At 46.4% G+C, this 21,088-nt stretch overlaps 1 protein-coding gene across 4 annotated transcripts in view; it reads right to left on the bottom strand.

Annotated features, from left to right (window-relative positions):
• The window catches only part of ZNF207 (zinc finger protein 207), a 43,719-nt gene that overhangs the window by 21,481 nt on the left and 1,150 nt on the right, over nt 1–21,088 (bottom strand). For 3 of the 4 annotated variants that reach the window (XM_029600733.1, XM_029600734.1, XM_029600736.1), the window contains exons 2-5: nt 7,732–7,858; nt 7,503–7,641; nt 5,911–6,084; nt 5,265–5,340 (exon numbers count right to left, since the gene is read on the bottom strand). In XM_029600733.1, coding sequence (XP_029456593.1) covers nt 5,265–5,340; nt 5,911–6,084; nt 7,503–7,641; nt 7,732–7,858 — 516 coding nt within the window. The remainder of the gene's footprint in view (nt 1–5,264; nt 5,341–5,910; nt 6,085–7,502; nt 7,642–7,731; nt 7,859–21,088) is intronic. The other variant, XM_029600735.1, reaches the window with a different exon arrangement.

Below are 21,088 nucleotides of genomic sequence, written 5' to 3'. Positions count from 1 at the left end.
GATGGGTCTGAAGGCATTGTCCTTTTTCGGAACCACGAAGTAGACGGAATAGTGGCCTGCGCCTTGCTCCTTCGGCAGCTCTGGAAGAATGGCTCCAAGGTCGAGTAGTCTGTTGAGCGTCTGACGCACTATTAGCTGTTTCTGCAACGGTCCGAAGGGGGAGAACAGGAACCTGTCCCTTAAGGGCCGAGCAAACTCTAAAACATAACCGTGCTTTAGAATATCCAGGACCCACTGATCTGATGTGATCTTGACCCACTCCTCGTAAAACAGGGAGAGTCGTCCCCCAACTCTGGGCGGCAAGGAGTGGGCTGGCAACCCTTCATTGGGTTGACTTGAAAGCGAATCCTTGTGGCAAGCCCCCTCAAGGGGATCTGCAGCCACGAAAGGAATGAGTCCAAGATTGAGACCTGGTGAATGGAGGACGTTGAGAAACAGATCTTGACTGCGAAAAACACTGCCGTCCTCTGAAACGGGCCCCAGAGGAATTGAATGTCCGAAAATTTCTCGGACAGTCTTCTGGAAGTTTGTGTATTCTTCCCAAGAGATTTGATAATCTGCTCCAAATTTTCTCCAAACAACAATTTACCCTTAAAGGGGAGAGAGCCCAGCTGCGCCTTGGAAGAAGAGTCTGCTGACCAGTTGCAGAGCCAAAGGAGACGTATGGCTGAGACTGCCGACACCATCGACCTGGCCAGGACCTCAAGAGATCATAAAGCGCATCCGCCGAATAAGCAATCACCCCCTCCAGGCGTTCTGCTTGCTGCGCTTCACCAAGCAGCAACTCCTGGGTACCGAGCAACTGCTGTACCCATCTAAGACCTGCAGACCACTGTTCTGAACCCAATGCTGACACCTCAAAAATCCTCTTGAGGTATACTTCCAGTTTTCGATCCTGCAGGTCGCACAAAGCTGTCCCCCTTGTCACCAAGATGGTGGCCCTCTCAGTAACCGACGCGTCAACTTTTCTAACTTTAAGAAGTTCTAAGAATTCCTTCAGAAGAGGATATAACTTATCCATAGCTCAGCCTATTCGGAGGCTCGAGTCAGGAGAATCCCATTCCCTGGAGAGCAGCTGCAGCAGCATGGGATTAAAAGGAAAAGTTTTTGTAGGAGGACGCAGTCCTGCTAAAACATGATCACCTGTTGACGCCCCCGTATTAGAGCCTGAGGGGTCCTGAGGCGCATCTATATCTAACTCAAAGTACATGGGAAATAAGCGGTTCAAGCTCATCCCTTTTAAAAAGCCGCAAAACTCTGGGGTCATCTCCCTCCATGTGCATGTTGGACAAAGCTCCATCCGGGTCCACAGCACCATCCTGATCCAGATCCGGGTCGACCGGTGCCGGGTCTCGTAAGTTGGGAATAGGAACTACTCGAGCCCGAGTAGAACCTGAGGGAGTCCCCGAAACATCCCGGGCACCTCCAATCTGCTTACCTTAGGGGGGAGAGGGCCCAGAAGGAACGCTGTCCTGTTGAAACATGTGGGCCAGGTAAGCATTATGCATTAATAAAATAAAATCAGCCGAAAAAGCAGGTGGGGGATGGGTCCCATCTGAGGGAACAAAAGAGCTGAGTCCTGGAGTTGTCCCCGAAGTTGAGGGATCCCCCGGAGTCAAAACAGGTGGAGGCCGAGCAAAATCGGCATCAGGGCTGCCCTGTGGATGCGCTAACAGATGCAGCTGCATTCAAAATAGCCACTGTTCCTGCGCTCAACGAGAATGGGGCCAACCCCCCAGAAGGAAGACTGGCTGAAAAATGACTGCTTGGTCTGCTGTCAGCCCTCGAAGAGCCCTCCCCGCCAGGGAGGTATTTGGTACAAATCCCCTCGCGGAAGAGCACAGTCCCAGGCTCCTGCAGGTGGCACATCACGTCCCTTGTGGCATTGGGGGGGGGGGGGGGGGGAAACAGCTGAACAACTGCCCCCGAAAGCGCTCCTGGCAGCCGCCGAGAATTTAAACGGAGCCAAAAACTTCTCTCCAGACGACCACAACGGCCCGGGCTCAGTTTCTTTTCGTTTTTAAATAGGGCTGAGGAATGGTGCCTCTCAGCGCACAGAACCCAGAGGAATGGCACCTCTCAGGTCAGTCAGCCTTAGGGTAGGGAGAGTGGCTGGACGACCAGCTTACACCCCTAGGGCCAGGAACGAAGGAAAAAATCTTAAAGTGCACGCGGTTATGCACTCAGCTGAGCACCCCGTGGAGGAACGATCGCACCTCCGGGCGCGAAAGGTGCACAGGCGCCCCGGGACGCACGTACCTCCGAGCATGACGACTACTAAGTGCGTATCTATGCGTATAGTAGGCGCACAACAGGGCTGGCCTGCATCACGCGTACCAGATGGTGGGGAAGATAGCGCCACACAAAACTGTGCACAAGGTGGTACCTACCACGAGAAGTGCCCACCGAACCTGGAGCAGGGCCTAGCCCATCCAGGGACCGCTCAGCAACCCCCGTCCCTTGCCGCAGTGGGATCGGGAATGTTGTCTGTACGGCTCGCCGAGCAAAGAAACCAGAGGAAAGACCGAAGCCTTTCCTCTTTTCTGGATCGGAGGTGCTGTTTCTTGCTTGAGTTCGGTGGTTACCAGCTGAGTCAAGAGGCGGTCTCCAACTGCGGGGGGGAGAGGGTATAGGCCATCACCGCCACACTCAGCTTCCTACACCTGCTGCCTTTCCACTGCTTCGGCAGCAAGTCCACATCGGGAACCAGCTACCGGACCAAGGCTCACCTGTGAGGGACCTCAGAAATCGCCTCAGGAATTCTCAACTGGGGGAGGGACCATTAGGTTTCTCCGCAGGACAGTGGTGCTCAATGTTCTCCAACTTAGAGGTAAAAATGTTTCGGTTCTAAGGAGTATTGTGTTCACAATAGGGAGACAGTCCACATCTGCTAGGAGATGGAAAGATACTGAACGGCTGAGGTCACTGCAGAGGTACACCTAGGGTGATGTCAGCTTCTATCTCCATCTGCTAGCCGGGAAGCACATAACCCATTGGTCCTGAGTCCATCTGGCTACACACTAGGAAAGTGATATAATTTTGTGTCACCTCATTCCATTTTCTAGATCATTTATGAATGTTAAACAGCACATGTCACAGAACTTATCCCTATGGTATTATACTAAGGACCTTTCTCCATTTCAAAAACTGATCACTCTGTTGTATCCTCTGCTTCCTCTCTTACAGGTCTATCCAGTAACGAGCGGTAGGAAGAGCTGCGTTAGTGCCTGGCGCACCCACGGTTGCTGCACGCACAGTGCAGCTCACCTACCGCTCGATCCTGTATGTAAATAGCTTGCAAATGCAAGCTGCGTCTAAGAAGCGTCCGTGAAGCGTTAGGCCCGCGCAGCCCATTTTACTGTACAGAGCGCCTATACAGTATCCTGGGTGCGCAGGCCTAACTTCACGGCCACGCTGGTATCTGTCATTTCAAATGTCATTTGAAATGACAGATACCAGGAAGTCGGGATTGCCAGTCCCCTCTCCCCTCCTCCCGAAGCAGGGCGCAAAAAGCAGCCTTGCTCCGGGAGGAGGGAAGAAGGGACTTGTAGTACGAAGCGGCAAAGTGACTTACCTTTTGCAGCCCCCTCCGGACATCGGACGACCTCTCCTGCCTTCAGCTGCTCGCGAAGATGGACGCCTGCACGGCCGCTGAAGACGTGACGTCACGATGTTTGGCGTCACGGCATGTGATGTCACGTCTTTAGGGGCCGAGCAGGCGTCCATCTTCGCGAGCAGCTGGAGGCAGGAGAGGTCGTCCGATGTCCGGAGGGGGCTGCAAAAGTAAGTCGCTGAGCGTAGGATTGCCCGTCCTCTCCCCTCTTTCTCTTGCAACTTTTCTTTTTCGCTTCGGGAGGAGGGGAGAGGACTGGGGCTGCCCCGGAGACCGGCACCCATGGACGCAGCCAGGGCAGGAGAGCGGGGGCTGGGGGAAAGTTTGCCGCCTCCCCTTACCCCTGCCTCTAACGCAGGGGTAAGGGTAGGCGGTAAGTTAGCAGGTTAAACGCGCTGCAAAACGGCAGGGTAAAATAGCGAGTCGGGGCGCGCGTCACTGGATGGTAGGGAATAGCTAATTCGATCGTTTACATGCAATATACATGCCGCGTGCGGAAGGGGTTGCCCGGGGATTTTAGAACGCGGTAGGAGTAGGTTAAAGGGGATAGTGTATCGCAGGAAGAGCTAACGCGGCCAGAAAGTGAGTAGAACGCGAGTTAGGAGCGGGGTAAACGCGGCCACACTTTACTGGATCGATCTGTTAACTAGTTAATTCACTATAAAACACTACCTCCTATCCTGTGACAATTTCCTGAGGAAGTCTCAAATGGGACTGTCAAATACCTTCTGAATATCCAAATACACTATAGCTTTTATGACCTCTACCTATATGTAATGGTGGCTACACTTATAACCAGGACTTTTAAAAACTAAATAAAAAATTACAGTTGTTAAAAGAGTAGACTAGGCATCTGAACAGAAAATTCAATTTAATGTGTAAAAATGGAAAGTGATACATATAGGGAAAAATAATCCCAGCTACAACTACACAATGCTGAGTTCTGAATTTTGTGCTCAGCTCTGGATACCATCTCAAAAGAAAAAAATAGCTGAACTAGAAAAAGGGTAGAAAAGAGCAACAAAAATGATAAAGAAGTTAAACTTCACTAGACAGGCTACATAGCTTAGTTAAGGCTGCTTAGCTTGAAAAGAGAAAGCTGAAAAGCAACATAATAGTTTAGAAAGTCACGAGTGGGATGGGGACAGTAATTAAAGATTGTTATATTCTCTTGCGAATGCCAAAACAAGGGGACATTCCATGAAACATCACACACACACGTAAAACAAACTATAGAAAGTACTTTTCATTCAATGCACAATAAAAGCTGTGGAATCTGTTGCCAGAGGATGTGGTCCAGATGACTAGGGTTTAAAAGTGCTTTTTGACAAGTTCCTGGAGAAAAAAAGTGTATTAGCCAGGTAAGCTAGAGCAAATTGCAATTCCTGGGACTGAGCAATAAGAAACAGATCTACTTTTTGGGATCTACTAGGTACTTGTAATCTGGTCTAGCCACTGCCAGAGACAGAATATGCAGGGCTGAGTGGACCCGGGTCTGACCCAGCATGGCATGTTACGTAGGTAAAGGGGTTACCCTTTAGTGGGATTTAAAAAAAAAAAAAACCAAAAAAAAAACCAGAACAAACCTATATTGTATTTTTCATAATAAAGACAATGTTTAAAATTCACAAATGTTAACACTACCACTTACCTAGGTGGCATCCCTGGCATCCCTGGTGGTATTCCTGGCATCAGTGGTGGAACAGCAGACATCAATGGTGGTATACCTTAAATATAAAGTTTTCAAGATAGGTATCTAATCTTTTTATAACTGTACGAAAGAAACCATGTGTTACAATCATTTTATTAGGATTAAATCCATCACTCCAACATGAAGCTTTCAGAAAACAACTAAACCACCTCATAAAAAGGAACACCAATTTAAATTCTCGTGATATTTCATCTTATTTCTATTATCTATATCCTTCTCATAAATACCATTTTACACAGCAGTCAAATCTTCAGTTCAATGAACTCTACAAAGTATAATGCTAACAAAGGGCAAGATATACTAAATGTTTCTTCCCCCCCACATCTGACCCTAAACTTGTTTCCTAGATATTTCTTGGTTATATTTACATTTAAGATGTTAATTATTCAGTTTTCTGCTTTGTGTTCTAGTAAGTTTAGTGTAATTTTGACTGTTTGAATGATGCACTTATACAAAGTAGCAGCAGCTTTTGCACATCTATGATCTATTAGAAAAGAAAAGAAAGTACTCTTCCTCTTAAATACTTCTGTCACAACATCAAAATCCACCTGGTCTCTTATTTTAAGGACTTAAACCAACCAACTACCTGGATGCATGCCTGGTGCTCCTGGAACAGGATGCATTCCTGGCTGTGTCATCTGCGGTATGTACGCCTGCTGAGGTTGTATGGGTTGTTGCTGAAAAGATGTTGATGCTGGCGATTCATCATCATCATATTCATCTGAGTCATCTTGATTTGATTTTTTTTTCTGACCTTCAACTACAGAAGTGAGAAAAGTGCCATTTATTTAAAACATTGGCTACAATTATAATAGAAATGCAAATTCTATGACCTGATTGAAAATGTTTTGGTGTATACTGCAACCAAGATCAACAGTATTTACAGCATCATATTTACATAAATTATCTAGTGCATAAATGAACTATGCATTCTCTAAATATAAATTTAAAAGCAGATAAGGACTAGTCTTATTATTGTCACTTAGCACCTTTAGGAATGATCCAATTACAAATTTCCTCCACAGCACAACATTTTTTGAACAGGAAGCAAGATTACCGTATTTTTCGCTCCATAAGACGCACCTGACCATAAGACGCACCTAGGATTCAGAGGGGGAAAATTAAAAAAAAAAAAAATTGTGCTAAACCGGCTCTGCGTCTGGGCATCTTATGGAGCAAATTAGGGGAGTGCATAGTTTTTTTTCTCTCCCCATTTTGTTTTCGGGTCTGGGGAGGGCCATTTCGGTCCACTCCCCAGATCAGAAAACTTTTCTTTCTGTGGGAACCCCCAAACCCCCCCCCCCATCCCAACCCTTTAAATTAACAACCTCCACCCCCCTGACCCCCCAAGACCTGCCGAATTAATTTCCTGCAACCCCCCACCCTCCTGACCCCCCCAAGACCTGCCGAATTAATTTCCTGCAACCCCCCACCCTCCTGACCCCCCCAAGACCTGCCAAACGTCCCTGGTGGTCCAGCGGGGGTCCAGGAGCGGTCCGGGAACGATCTCCTGGGCGTGAGCCGTCGGCTGCCAGTAAACAAAATGGCGCCGACGGCCCTATGCCCTCACTATGTCACTGAGACCGACCGCTGCTATTGGTCGGTCTCAGTGACATAGTGAGGGCATAGGGCCGTCGGCGCCATTTTGTTTACTGGCAGCCGACGGCCCTATGCCCTCACTATGTCACTGAGACCGACCAATAGCAGCGGTCGGTCTCAGTGACATAGTGAGGGCATAGGGCTGTCGGCGCCATTTTGTTTACTGGCAGCCGACGGCCCACACCCAGGAGATCATTCCCGGACCCCCGCTGGACCACCAGGGACGTTTGGCAGGTCTTGGGGGGGGTCAAGAGGGTGGGGGGTTGCAGGAAATTAATTTGTCAGGTCTTGGGGGGGGGTCAGGAGGGTGGGGGGTTATAGGAAATTAAGTCGGCAGGTCTTGGGGGAGTCGGGGGGGGGGGGGGTTTGTTAGATTTTTGTTTGGTTTTTTTTTTTATATTCGCTCCATAAGACGCACATACATTTTCCCCCCACCTTTGGGGGAAAAAAAGTGCGTCTTATGGAGCGAAAAATATGGTAATTAGATTAGATGTCAACTATAAAAACAGATAACCTTTCAAGTTCAAATAGGATATGCAAAATGTTTTTATACCAAACAATGTTTCTAAAAGATCATACCTTGTGTTTTCTGTTCAAGTATTCTTCTCCTTTCATCCATGTCTTTTTCAGGAATGCCCTCCATACCATAAATTTCCAGTTCAATATCTGTCCTGCCAGGGATAGCATTTGGTACAGCATCTATTGTTTCTTTATGTACCTATCAATAATGATAATTATTTAAAGCCATATATCATATGATCTTAATTAAATGAAGTAAACATTGAAAAAAACTAGCAAAATAATTTACCTGCATACAATGAATAGCTAAACCAGGTCCTGTATACAATTTCTTGTGACATATGTGACACTTAAAGTGTTTTGCTTTTTGATGCTGAATAAGAATTTTCTCATCATCAAAATCTCTGTTACAGTACCTGCTCAAAGTCAAGGAAATTAAGAATTTGAGACTTCATGTTCTCCTTTGCAGGTTGATGCAGATAGAGCATCAAAACACTGTGCTCTTGATTTCAGCACATGGTTTTAAGTCAGCTTAAAATAATTTTTCAATTCCTGATGCAGTAAGCTAATGCTATGCAAATGCATTGGGAGTTAACACACATGGGGCCAATGGAATAAAGTGCGCCCAGCCTAGCACATAACTTAATGCGTGTTTTGGATGCAGGTCCACAACCCAGATGCAAGAAGGGGATCAGCGCGTCCAAAATTCAAGTTCAAACAAAGATGTAGGTAACAGTGCTCACACTTAAATGCCATGTGGATGAGGCTCAATTTAAAAACCAAGAACAGAAAGCACCATGGGAAAAAAGAAGAAAAAAAAAAGAGGAAAAATGTTGACAAAAAACCCCCCAAAACAACATTTCAGGGCACACAATATACACCCACAAAGCAGAATTGCTTACCTGTAACAGATGTTATCCAAGGACAGCAGGATGTTAGCCCTCACACACGGGTGATATCAGATGGAGCTCCAAAGTGGAAAATACGTCAGTTTCTAGAACTCTGACCAGACACACTGACCATGCCCTGTACCACGAGTCCATGTGGAGTCCCCTCTCCAGTCTTGTAACAGAATTATAATTAAAAAAAAAAAAAAAAAAAGACTCCGGTATGACTTAAGCGGCATCGGAGTCTGGGGAATGAGCTCCTCAGATCCCTCGACCGTATCAGCTGTTTTACTTGGCTTTTAGCTTCGTTTTCTCCTCCCCGTTGCGGCGCAAGTTCAGCGGAAAGACCAGGGCACTGAAACGCCATGTTTTCAGCTGTGCCTGAGCAGGGATGTGACATCGAAGTTCCCAAACTACCGCGGAACACAGGCCCAGTAACTACAAAATGGCGGCGACCCCCGAGCCAAGATGCTGGCAAGCGTCTCGGTTGAAGTGCTGTGCCAGATCTCGGCAAGTGTCACAATGACCCTGGATGAGCACCTGTTAAAAATTGAGACTGCCATGGAGGAAATTAAGAATAATTTAGAAGGACAGTCCCACCATCTAGACCAGTGGTTCTCAACCTTTTTTCTGTCGGGACACACCTGACAGATGGTTCTCACATGCGTGACACACTGACCCATGATCGTCACAGGGCTAGATGTAAATGTACAGTTTGCATCCACGGGAACCCCCCTGATCCACAATAATGGATGTAAAGCAGAATTATGACATTCCCCGTTCAACTCACTCTACAAAAAAGATATTCTGGTTCTGGTGTCATCTCAGTAACAGCAACTCAAACTCCTTCTACTTTCAGGCTCAATAGCCCTACTTATGAAAAGACAGCAGTTTACCACCAATTAACACGAAACTGTAATTAAGCATATGCAACACTATACTTTATCCTGTTACCAGATTCTATCAAGTTCAATGTTATTTACTTACTTATTTACTTATTAACCTGCTTTTTAGTTATTAACTGGTTAACCATATTATATACTTTTTCTCAAATTAACTATTTTATGTTTTATTATGTTTTATTATGTTTTATTATGTTTTCTCATGTTTTCTCATGTTTTCTCATGTTTTCTCATGTTTTCTCATGTTTTCTCATGTTTTCTCATGTTTTCTCATGTTTTCTCATGTTTTCTCATGTTTTCTCATGTTTTCTCATGTTTTCTCATGTTTTCTCATGTTTTCTCATGTTTTCTCATGTTTTCTCATGTTTTCTCATGTTTTCTCAAATTAACTATGTTCAATGTAAACCGCTAAATGTTCAATGTAAACCACTAAATGTTCAATGTAAACCGCTAAATGAAGCGATAGTTACGGTTCCTTAGCGATAGTTATGGTTCCTTGTAAACCGGGGTGATATGTATACTATACAGGAACCCCGGTATATAAATTCTTTAAATAAATAAATAAATAAATAAATGCATGTCCTCTTGAGAAAACGCAACAAATAAGACTGATAAAACACTTACATGCTAGTAAAATATCTCTGTAACAGACACAGAACCGACCTAACATACTCCCAGGATCTGTAGTAATGCACATAAACTAATCCGCACACAGTTACACCTGTATTATGGAATACACTCAAACAGGAGCAACCCTATCTATGAAAAGGCAACACTACAAATATTAAAGCAGGCCCTAAAAACCAATACACCTCTTATTAGGAAAACAGAACTAGCAAGCAGCTATAGATCCCCACACAGAAATAATTGTAAAACTATACTAATAAGCAGAATAAATGTTTCACAACAACTATGAACAGAATAACATCCAACAATTAAAAACTCATAAAAACTATTAAAAATTCTCCAAACACCAATAAAATATTTCAAAAAAAGCAGACACATCACATAATATTAAATAATTAAAATAGCAGTCAATCAAGAAAAATAAACTTAAAAAGCCACCTTTACTTACCCCCTCCAGCAGCTTTCCTACTCCTCTTCCATGCAGGCTGTAGCACACACCAGAAGCAGCAGTAGTGGCTAAGCTCTATACTCATGGTCCTCTTCCTTAGGGCCCATGTCTCTCACACACACACACACCATACCAGTCATGCCCCCATGACCAGTTTCTGTCTCTCACACACCAATCATCTCCCAATCTTTGACAAACACACCAGTCACCTTCCTGAACAGTTTCTCTCATGCCATACACACACACACAGGCTTCCCACTCCCGTGTTCCACTTACATATATGGGCTTCTCACTCATAATCACTTTCTCTCTCTCACATACACTCACCAGTCTCTCACTCCCATGCTTGTTCTCTCCACATGCACAGGCTTCTCATTCCCATAATCACTTTCTTTCTCTCCCACATACACACACACCAGTCATCTGATCTCTCTCATGCATACACACACAGGCTTCCCACTCCCATGTTCTCTTTCAGATATACAGGCTTCTCACTCCCATGCTGTATCTCACACACTCCCAGCTTTCTCACTCCCATGCTCACTCTTCACATGTACAGGCTTCTTATTCCCATAATCACTTTCTTTCTCTCTCTCACATACACGCAAACACACACCAGTCACCTGATCTCTCTCATGCATACACACATAGGCTTCCCACTCTCATGTTCTCTTTCAGATATACAGGCTTCTCACTCCCATGCTGTCACACACACACAGGTTTCTCACTCCCATGCCCACTCTTCACCTGCACAGGCTTCTCATTCCCATAATCACTTTCTCTCTCTCTCTCTCACACACACCCGTCACCTGATCTCTCTCATGCATACACACACAGGCTTCCCACTTCCATGTTCTGTCTTACATACACAGGCTTCTCCCTCCCATGCTGTGTCTCACACACACCCAGGTTTTCACTCCCATGCTCACTCTCTTCACATGCACAGGCTTCTCATTCCCATAATCACTTTCTCTGTTACACACACACACACCTAGTCTCTCTCTCATTTCCATGCTCGCTCTCCACGTGCACAGGCTTCTCATTCCCTGAATCACATTCTCTCTCTCACATTCACATACATACCAGTCACACCGTCACCTTACCAACCAGTCTCTCTCATATACATGCACACACACAGGCTTCCCACTCCCATGCTCTCTCTCACATAATCAGGCTTCTCACTCCCATGCTTTCTTTCACATACACCCCCACAACACCAGGCTTCTTACTCCCATGCTTTCTCACATACCCAGATTTCTCACTTCCATGCTTTTTCTCTCTCTCTCTCACACACACACATCCCTGACTGTCTCACACTCTCACATACACATCAGTCATCTCCTTGAGCAGTCACTTTCATTGTCTCTCACATATACACATACATCAGCTCTCTGACCAGTTTCTCTCAATCACACACATTCTCTCACTTACACACAGGCTCTCAATCACACACATTCTCTCACTTACACACAGGCTGGCTGGCTGCTTCTCTCTCTGTCACTCACTTCCTCTTCCCCCCCCCCCCAAACGGTAGCTGCTCCTCCAGCCCCCGCAGGCCAAGAAGGAAGAATTCCATCGATCGCGGCAGGCTCATGCTGCTCTCTCCTTTCCCTTCCGCTTTCTCCCCCAGAGCAGGAAGATCAGCTGCCTCTCCTGCTGCCACCGGCCTCCTGCTATCTTCGGGCGTCCGAACTTCCTGTCGGGGGGGGGGGGGGGGGTAGCGGAAGCGCAGCGCACAACGTCCGCTTCCTCCCTCCCCCCCCCCCCGCAGGAAGACCGGCGGGCTGTACGGCCCGACGCCCGAAGATAGCAGGAGAACGGGTGGCAGCAGGAGAGGCAGCTGATCTTCCTGCATTGGGGGGAGGAAGCGGAAGCTGCACGCGGCGCTTCCGCTCCTCCCCCCCCGAACAGGAAGACCGGTTGGCCATACGGCCGCAGCAGCGCTTCCCCATGTGTGCCGTGATGGCGCGCGAGGCGTGGGTTCTCTTGCGGCACGGCCTTTCTTCTTCCCGCGCACCACTTCCTGTTCCGGGTCCGGGGGGGGGGGGGGAATGCAGGCGCGGGAAGAAGAAAAGGCCAGCCGCGGATGCCACAGCTTTTTTTTTTTTTTTGCACCGCTGCCGTTCCCGCTGGGCTTGAACGTGCTGATAGCCCGGCGGCAACGGCAGCAGGGAAGAACGAGCAGCGGGAGGGACCGGGAGCCACGCGACACACCTGCCGGTGCTTGGCGACACACTAGTGTGTCGCGACGCACCGGTTGAGAACCGCTGATCTAGACCACGCGGAAGAACGCCTCTCAGATCATGGAATCAGGCTGAGGCTGAAAACCACGTGCGGGAGCTGCAGGCCCAACAGACAATGCTAGCCCGCTTGGAAGAACAGTAAGATCGGAACAGACGCAACATAAAAATCACTGTCCTCCCCGAATCTCCGAAGGAGGAAGCTCTGCAAGGTTTTAGAGAGCAGTGGCTTCTGGATCACCTTAAGTTGGTGCTCCCCAATGATCAGATTCGAAGTGAGAGGATACACAGAGTGGGCCCGCTGCGCGACCAAGCCGCCAGACCGAGACCAGTAATGGCTAGAGTGCTCAATAGGAATCATAAAACCCTGCTTATAGGCAACAACAAATTGTGGAATACCAGGGGCAGAGAATTCTCCTTTTCAATGATTTCTCTGCCGGCACAGCAGCACAAGGAGAGATTTATCTCCCGCCTGTACTGAGCTCCATAAAAGAGGCATCAGATTTGCATTATTATATCCGGCAAAGCTCAGGGTAACGAATGAGAACAAGGTGCTCGTGACACAATTTTTGGCCTCCCTACCTGTGAGTGCTGTGCCCTGAATTATAGCCCTGCCTTGGGTTGCCTGGTTATTGCCATTCATTATCTGGACTTATTGGGTGCTTCTGGTTTAAATGTTTATCAATACATATTTGTTCAATGGGGATTCTGAGCACTGGGGAGGTACTGCTTGTTCCAATTCAACGTTTGTGGCATTGAGGTTGATATGTTATGACTATTATGTGGGGTTACAGAGCCTTACTGAAAACTTTTTAGGTTGGAGGTCCCCTTGAATGTATAGTATATTCTTATGTATCGTCAGCACTCTCTCTCTCACCTTAGTAGCCCTTCTGAATGAGCTTAGTGACTATCAATTGGTAGTAGGGGGCGCTTTTAATACAGTGATGTATAAGGCTCTGGACTGCCAGCCTCCTCGTGGTGGGGGCCCTCCAGATAGACCCTTGGGGGTGCGGTTTTTGGCGCAGGAGCTTCACTTGTTGGATGTCTGGAGGGTGCGCCACCCGGGAGAGCAAGACTACTTTCTTTTCTAATCCCCATCGGGCCTATTCTAGATTAAACTATCTTTTAGTTTCTGATGCTCTGTTCCAAGGGCAGAGAGCGCCACTATAGGTACTATTTCGGTCTCGGACCACACTCCTGTGTCCCTTAGCGTAGAGGTGGGTTGTGCGCCACATGCCCCTTTTTCCTGGCATATGTGGCCCGATTTACTATATGATAAGGCATTCAATAAATATCTGGTCAACTGCTGGGGGGGGGTACGTTAAATTTAATAATACACCGGATGTTTCTGTGGACACAGTGTGAGGCGGAGAAAGCGGTGGTTCGAGGCCAAATTATTGCATATGTTGCTAAGCAAAACCATGTTCGGAATAAGGAAATTCTACGCCTTACTCAGGTGCTTAAATCCCTTCAACTTCAGCATGCAAGGCATCTGTCTGTCAAAGATCAGCAATGGGTTACACAGGTAAGGGAGGCCCTTAATACTCTACACCACCAGCGTGCGGCCAAATCCCTGCGGTATTACCAGTATCAATTGTATCGATATGATAATCGGCCTAGCAGGATGTTGGCTAATTTGGTTAGAGGCTGGAGGTATAAGGCTACTATCACTGGTATTAAAGACAAGGCCGGAGTGCACGAAGTGGCGCATTCGGATATAGCAGCCAGATTCCTGGAATATTATAGTGCCCTGTATCGATCATGCCCTCAAAATCTAGACCTAATGGCACAATTTTTTTCTGCTTTTCCCTGGCCGAAAGTGCTGCCTGACCAATTAACTCAGTTAAATGCTGCAATTACGGAGGGGGGAAATATACGCATTAATACAAGTATTAAAACCAGGGACAGCTGCTGGTCGGGATGGGCTGGGGCTGAATTTTATAAGATACTAAAATTTCCTATTCTTCCAACCCTTGCCTCTTTTTATAACTTGTCCCTAGGTAGGTCAACTCGCCCCCCCCGCATGAACCAATCTATGATTGTAGCCCTTCCGAAGCCGGAAAAAGATCCGTTAGAGGTAGCGTCCTACAGGCAGACATCCCTTATAAATGTGGACATCAAAATACTTGCGGCAATTCTAGCTGCGAGACTAAATAAGATTCTTCCGGTGCTTATTCACCCTGATCAGACCGGCTTTGTTAAAGGCCGACAGGGAGTTCGAAATTGGGCAGGATGACGGGCGCGCATACCCTATACCACCCTGGAGTGTCTTAAAACTCAGGGTGTATACGATTGCCTGATTTTCGGGTATACAATGTTGCCTGTCAGCTGCGATTCATAGGAGAGTGGACCACGGAAGAATATGTGTATTGTGAAAATGGCTTGCTCGCCTCTATGACTGCACCTTGGTCGCCTTTGTTTTTGGTACAGGCCCTCCCTTCTACGCTGCGCACTTTGGTCTTTCCCAGGACTTTAATGAGGCCGTGCCTTAAAGCTTGGCAATGGCTATGTGCTGCGTGGGGCTTGAGTGGTACGACATCTCTGTTGATGCCCTTGTTAGGTAATGCTGAATTTCCACCAGGGAGTGCCATGATCTTTCGGAAATGGGCCCAACATGGTGTTGTAATGCTATTCCATATGTATGATGATGATATCAAAGCCATCTGGGCCTTTCAATCCTTGATGGATCTCTTCCGGATTCCACCTCGACATCTCTTTGCCTATTTCCAGGCTAGACATTACTTGCAGGGATTGCATTGGTCTAGCGAGACTTTTGCCGTGGAACATGTTTGCCAATTGTCTGTTTCAGACTGCCTGTGTAGCCAATAAGATTGCGGGCTGGAGTAAGCTGTGTACAGGTTTCAGATCTCAACATCCGGATCTGTTGGCTGCTTATTGGACACAGTTGTTGGGATACCCTATGACAACTCGAGCGTTGTCCACATGCTTCAAAACACTGTTTTCCTGAATCTTGGATTACTAGAACTCCAGTTTCGCATCCTACATCATACCATCTGCGATGATGTCAGAAGGTTCCAATTAAAATTTTCCAGTTCTCTCTCAGGAGGGGACTCTGCGCCATTGTCTGCTGGACTGCCCAACTCTGGCTGGGTTTTGGGCTGCAGTACTTGCGGCTATTAATAAATGCACAGGGGCTCCAGTTCGGAAGGCGGATATGTTCCTCCTACATGGCTCCCACCCTTACCACGTCTCACTGGATTGTTTTGGGAGATGTGCTACTCTGCTGGCCTGCCGCACCATCCTGTTTGGTCAGAACCAACTACAACACCATCTATCGCCGCTTGATAGTGGAGGATGACGTTCATGCAACTCGAAAGATTGGACTTTGTTGCTGGCCACCGTAAACCGGACAAAGACTACTGCACTTGCTGGAACACTGTTTTCGAACAGTTGCCTTTAGCTATGCAAAATACCCTACGTACCACTGGATATACCGTGGACTGGCGACCAGGTTAGCCTGTTTTTCAGTTTTACTTTTTGTGCTTGCCTGCTTGTGGGTTGAATATTGCCCTAGTCTCCTCGGTGGGAATGGGGAGGCTGTTTGGGGATGCGTGCCTGTTGTGTGGGACTGAATGGGGGGTTTCCGTAAGGTAAAATACTGGAGTTTCGCGCTGGTGACAGTGATTATTTATATCTCTCGCAATGTCCTCCAGAGGGTTGAACTTATTGTGTACTGTATTGTGTTGTTTTATGTACTTGTTCTGGAGGCTCTATACATGGACCCAGCTGCACTGGGGGCGCTGTTACTGCTGTGCAAACCCGGGCAGTTTAATAAAAATTGTGATAAAAAAATAAGTTAAAAAAAGGAGAAGCCCAACTCCGTGGGGTGGCAGGTGGGTTTTGTGAGGACTAACAACCTGCTGTCCTCGTTACACTTGTTACAGGTCAGCAATTTTCTCCGAGAACAAGCAGGGGGTAGTCTTCACCCTGGCCGTCCGGGTCTTCTTCAGCCAGGGTCTCTCTGCCCCTAATTCCTTCCTGGCTAAATAAGCCTTATGAAAGAAGTACAAAACCTGTGGAAAACGCCTCCAGGTCCAAGGAGGAAGAATCCTGGTCTGCTCCCTCCCAGTCCCCTGCCACCAGTAGGGTCCTTTCCCACCAGAAAAAGTGTGGGAGAGTCCCAGGGCTCAGAAATGGCAGCCAACCCATCAGCCAAAATGGCCACCAGCTCCTCTAAAACCCCCCCCCCCCCCCCAAGAGCTGTCCTAGCCGCCTGCACCTTCTCGCCATCCTCCGAAGTTCCTGCAGAGGTCCCGGTCCCCCCTCCCAAGGCACATTTGTGGCAAAAGGCCACATCAAGGTGAGCTTGCCTCCTATAGCAGCCGCAACAAAGTTTGCAGTGCAAGAGCCAGCATGCTGGAGCGGTCGGGCCTGCACACGCGGTCAGGCTTAAAAATAAACTGAGCTGCCATGATTGCTTCCGCTGCTGACCGGTGTTGAAATTCAGCACTCACCCGGCCCAGAAGGCAAGCCCACTCCCTTCCGCCTGCCTCCCAGCAGGAAAACAAGACCTACCCCGCTGCTTCTACTCACTTTTTTTTTTTTTTTAACTTAAAGCGACAGGCCAAAATGAAAAGGGGAAAGAACTACACCACTGCTTCTGGAGAGCAGATGCTGAGGAGCCAAACACATTGAGGGAGTAAAGGGCCCAGAGAGGGAGAGGGAACCAGGGCCCCTGGCTATCTCCCCCCCCCCCCCCCCCACCCATCAAGAAGGGCCAAGTCTGGACAGGGATCAACCAACCTTCCCCTGCTCGCCACGACGGATGTCCCATGAAGGAATCTAGCACAGCGGGGAGCCAAATCCTCTTCTTATCCTAAACCTTTTTCTTCTAAGAACTCCAGACTGCAGGTTTCCAACTCTATCTGCTGGAGTCAGAGAAATACTGATGGACTGCAGGTGGCACTCTCAGTTTAAGTAGCAGTGCTTCAAAGTTTTGTTCTCTGCCTCCATCTGCTGGTAGGGATGCATAAACCCACTTGTCTGGACTGATCCGGTGTACAAACAGGTACCGGCAGCCGCAATATGCTGCCAGATAAATCAGTATTTATCTAAGTTGCAGTGGTGGCTGTCGCCACTTACCTGCATAAGTCAGTTAAGTGGCAGAGGCTGCCAGCATTACCCGGCACGTTCCTGACTTTTTTTGAGTAGCATTGAAAACTTAACTTCAGTTCTGACATAGGAGGTAGACTAAAAAAGGTGCACTGGCCAAATGCAGTCTCTCTACATCAAGAAGTACTGCTTAATGCCCTCATTTGCATGGGATTTTCATGTGAGGACACTAAGAAGTAATCCCATGTAGCAGCATTTTCAATGCATAAAACTTCTTGCTGCATCTGCAGTAAGTTTTGCCTTCAGAAAAATGTACATTTTAGTGCAGATAGAAAGGAGAATTCAATAACATTTTTCTGCATCAACCTGTTGGTGTTATAGGCTTTTGCAACTCAGATATTACATGTATATTTCTAAGCTAGTCAACAATTAGAACATAAGAAACTGCCATACCAAGTGTCCATCAAGCCCAGCATCCTGTTTCCAACAGTGGCCAATCCAGGATTCAAGTATCCAAACATTAAACAGATCCCATTCTACTAATGCCAGTAATAAGTAGTGTCTATTCCCCAAGTCACCCTGACTAGAAGCAATTTATAGACTTCTTCAGGAACTTGTCCAAACCTTTTTTAAACTAGCTAAGCTAACTGCCTTAACCTCATCCTCTGGCAATGAATTCCAGAGCTTAACAGAATGTCGAGTGAAAAAGAATTCTCATTTATAAAAATATTTGTATTCCACCAAAAGTAACTTATGCTTGGCAGATCACATCTAACGTTCAATACAGTCTTTATAACATAAAAGACAAACCAGAGAACATAAAATCAACAGAACATGAATTTGGTCATCTTAAACACTTTCTAATAAGAAAGCTTCTGAAAATGGGTATTTTAATTTATTTCTAAATGTCTGGAAATCTATTAGAAACCATAGCTTGTCTGCTAGTGCTTTCCATAAACTAGGACTAACAATGGACAATACTTGACTGCACCTCATGTAATGAAATGAGCCATGCCTCCTAACCTTTAGGAAAAGACTAAAGACATGGCTGTTTAAGCAAGCCTTCCCGAACTCCAATTAACACGCCTCGCCAGCAAATATCCTACACAGCAGCTATATATATTGTTTAATGTATATATTGTATACTTGTATATAATTAACTTCTTCTATCTCTCTGATTCCTCCACCCCAGTTCAATAGTCCTTGTTAATTGTAACTGCTTCTCTTCATCAGGTTTAATCTATGTTCGTTGTTATATCCATTGCACCCCTGTTCTATGTAAACCGACATGATGTGAGCTCTTCATGAATGCCGGTATAAAAAAAACCTTAAATAAATAATAAATAAATGTAGCCGGGCCTAACTTCAGGAATCTCAAACAGGTTTGAATGAAAAGAATGCAAGTTTCTTCTTGGTATATTTAAGAACTTTTATATACCAGCATTCAAGTGGACATCATGCCAGTTTACATTTAAAACAAAGGTTGAAAGTACATTATAACAGGGCATGAAGTAATAGGAGGGGGAGTGCAAAACAGAGCTAGAGAAGGATAAACTATAACGTAAAACAAGATAAATTGGAGCAACATTATGGAGTACAGGGTAACATCAGTGTAAAAAGCAAATTAAAATATCAACAACAGTCAAATATGTACAAAAGCTCAAGTGCCAGGAGGGGTTGAGACTGATGATGGGGGGGGAGTTAGTCCGGGAACGCTTGTCTAAACAACCAGGTTTTGAGTTTCTTTTTGAATTTGAGGGGACATGGTTCTAAGCGGAGGTTGGAGGGTAGGTAATTCCATTGTGATGGGCCGGCAATAGAGAAAGCACGGGCTCTGGTGGACGAGAGGTGTGCAGTTTTAAGGGAGGGCACGAGCAAGGTCCCTTTATTGTTCTTGTGGGTCAGTCAGATTGCATCATATTAAACGGGTTATCAAGCCAATTAGTGTTGTGGGTGTAAATGGCTTTGTGGATAATGGAAAGCATTTTGTAGAGGATTCTAGAAGGGATAGGGAGCCAGTGCAGATCTTTCAGTAAGGGTTTTGCGAGTGTTGGTGATTATTCTAGCAGCTGCATTTTGGAGCATCTGCAGCGGTCTTATCGTAGAATATGGGAGTCCAAGAAAGAGGGAATTGCAGTAGTCTAGTTTCGTAGTGAGGGTTGCTTGGATCACAGTGCGGAAATCCTGAGTGTGAAGGAGAGGTTTGAGCTTTTTCATAACATTAAGCTTGTAGAAGCCTTCTTTAAGGATGGAACTTACATATTTTTTCATGGATAACTGTTAGTCGAGGAAGATTCCTAAGTCTTTCACAAAGATGGGTGTGGAGATAGATTTGAAGGAATGGTCTTTCGAGAGGGAGGGGTTGGGAGGGGAGTGTGGGGAGATGAAAAGGAGCTCAGTTTTATTAGTGTTAAGGGCAAGGTGGAGGTTAGTAAGGAGGGCATTAATAGTTGCCAGGCAATATTCCCAGTGTTTCAGTGTGTCGGAGATAATGGTATGAATAGGAATGATGACTTTAACATCATCAGCATGAAGATAGAATTTGAGCTTAAGTTCAGAGAGTAAGTGGCAGAGGGGGGTAAGGTAAATGTTAGAGAGGGTGGGTGAGAGCAAGGAACCCTGTGGAAATCCTTGTAGGAGGGGGCGTGGGGCAGAGGTGGCGTTGCCAATTTTGACAGAGAATTTTCTGTTGCATAAATATGATTTGAACCATGAAAGAGCAAGGCTGGTTATCCCAATTTCTTCTAGACGAGCAAGAAGGATGCCCAGGAGACATGGCTGTGCGTGGGTTAGGAAACCAGATACAGTGTCCATTTTATCCCACTTCGTCCTGTGAAGATTGTGAGCCATGTGCCCTGTCAGCTAGCTCACTACTCCCTCTGGCACACAGCCCAATCAAAAAAATAAAAAAGTGTATTGGCTAGGTGAGACAAGAGATTAGAAGAAAGTAGAAACAAAACCCACACCCGCAGGTGAAAAACAGATGCAGACACAGCAAAAGAGAAAGCAGCATTTTTGCTTTGCTGTTAAGCCCTTGACATGCAGCAAAACCAAGACTGGCGTTAAATTTTCGTGTTAAAAAGTGCGGGTTGGGTGTATGGTGAATTTTTGCATTGGGGTAATAGCTAATAGCCTCATCTACATGGTATTTACATGTGATGAGTGCTATTAGCTACACACTTGTTTGGACGCGATAATCCCAATACTGCATCGGGAGTTATTCTAGTGCATCCAAAACACACGTCCAACCATGCATCAAGCTGTGCACTAGGCTGAGCATGCTATATTGCATCCTCCCCTGAAAGCATGAAATATTAATTCACATTTACTGGGTCTAGTCTTTTTTTTGTAGACCATATCCCCCTCTCAGCTGTCTGTTCTCTAAGCTGAACAGCCCTAACTCTTTAGCCTGCCCTCATTTGGGAGCCCCTTTATCATTTTGCTCACCCTTCTCTGTACCTTCTCCAGT

This window comes from Rhinatrema bivittatum, chromosome 4 (genome assembly GCF_901001135.1).
Source record: "Rhinatrema bivittatum chromosome 4, aRhiBiv1.1, whole genome shotgun sequence".
NCBI classification, from domain to species: Eukaryota; Metazoa; Chordata; class Amphibia; order Gymnophiona; family Rhinatrematidae; genus Rhinatrema; species Rhinatrema bivittatum.
This window is presented reverse-complemented; position numbering and strand designations above follow the sequence as displayed.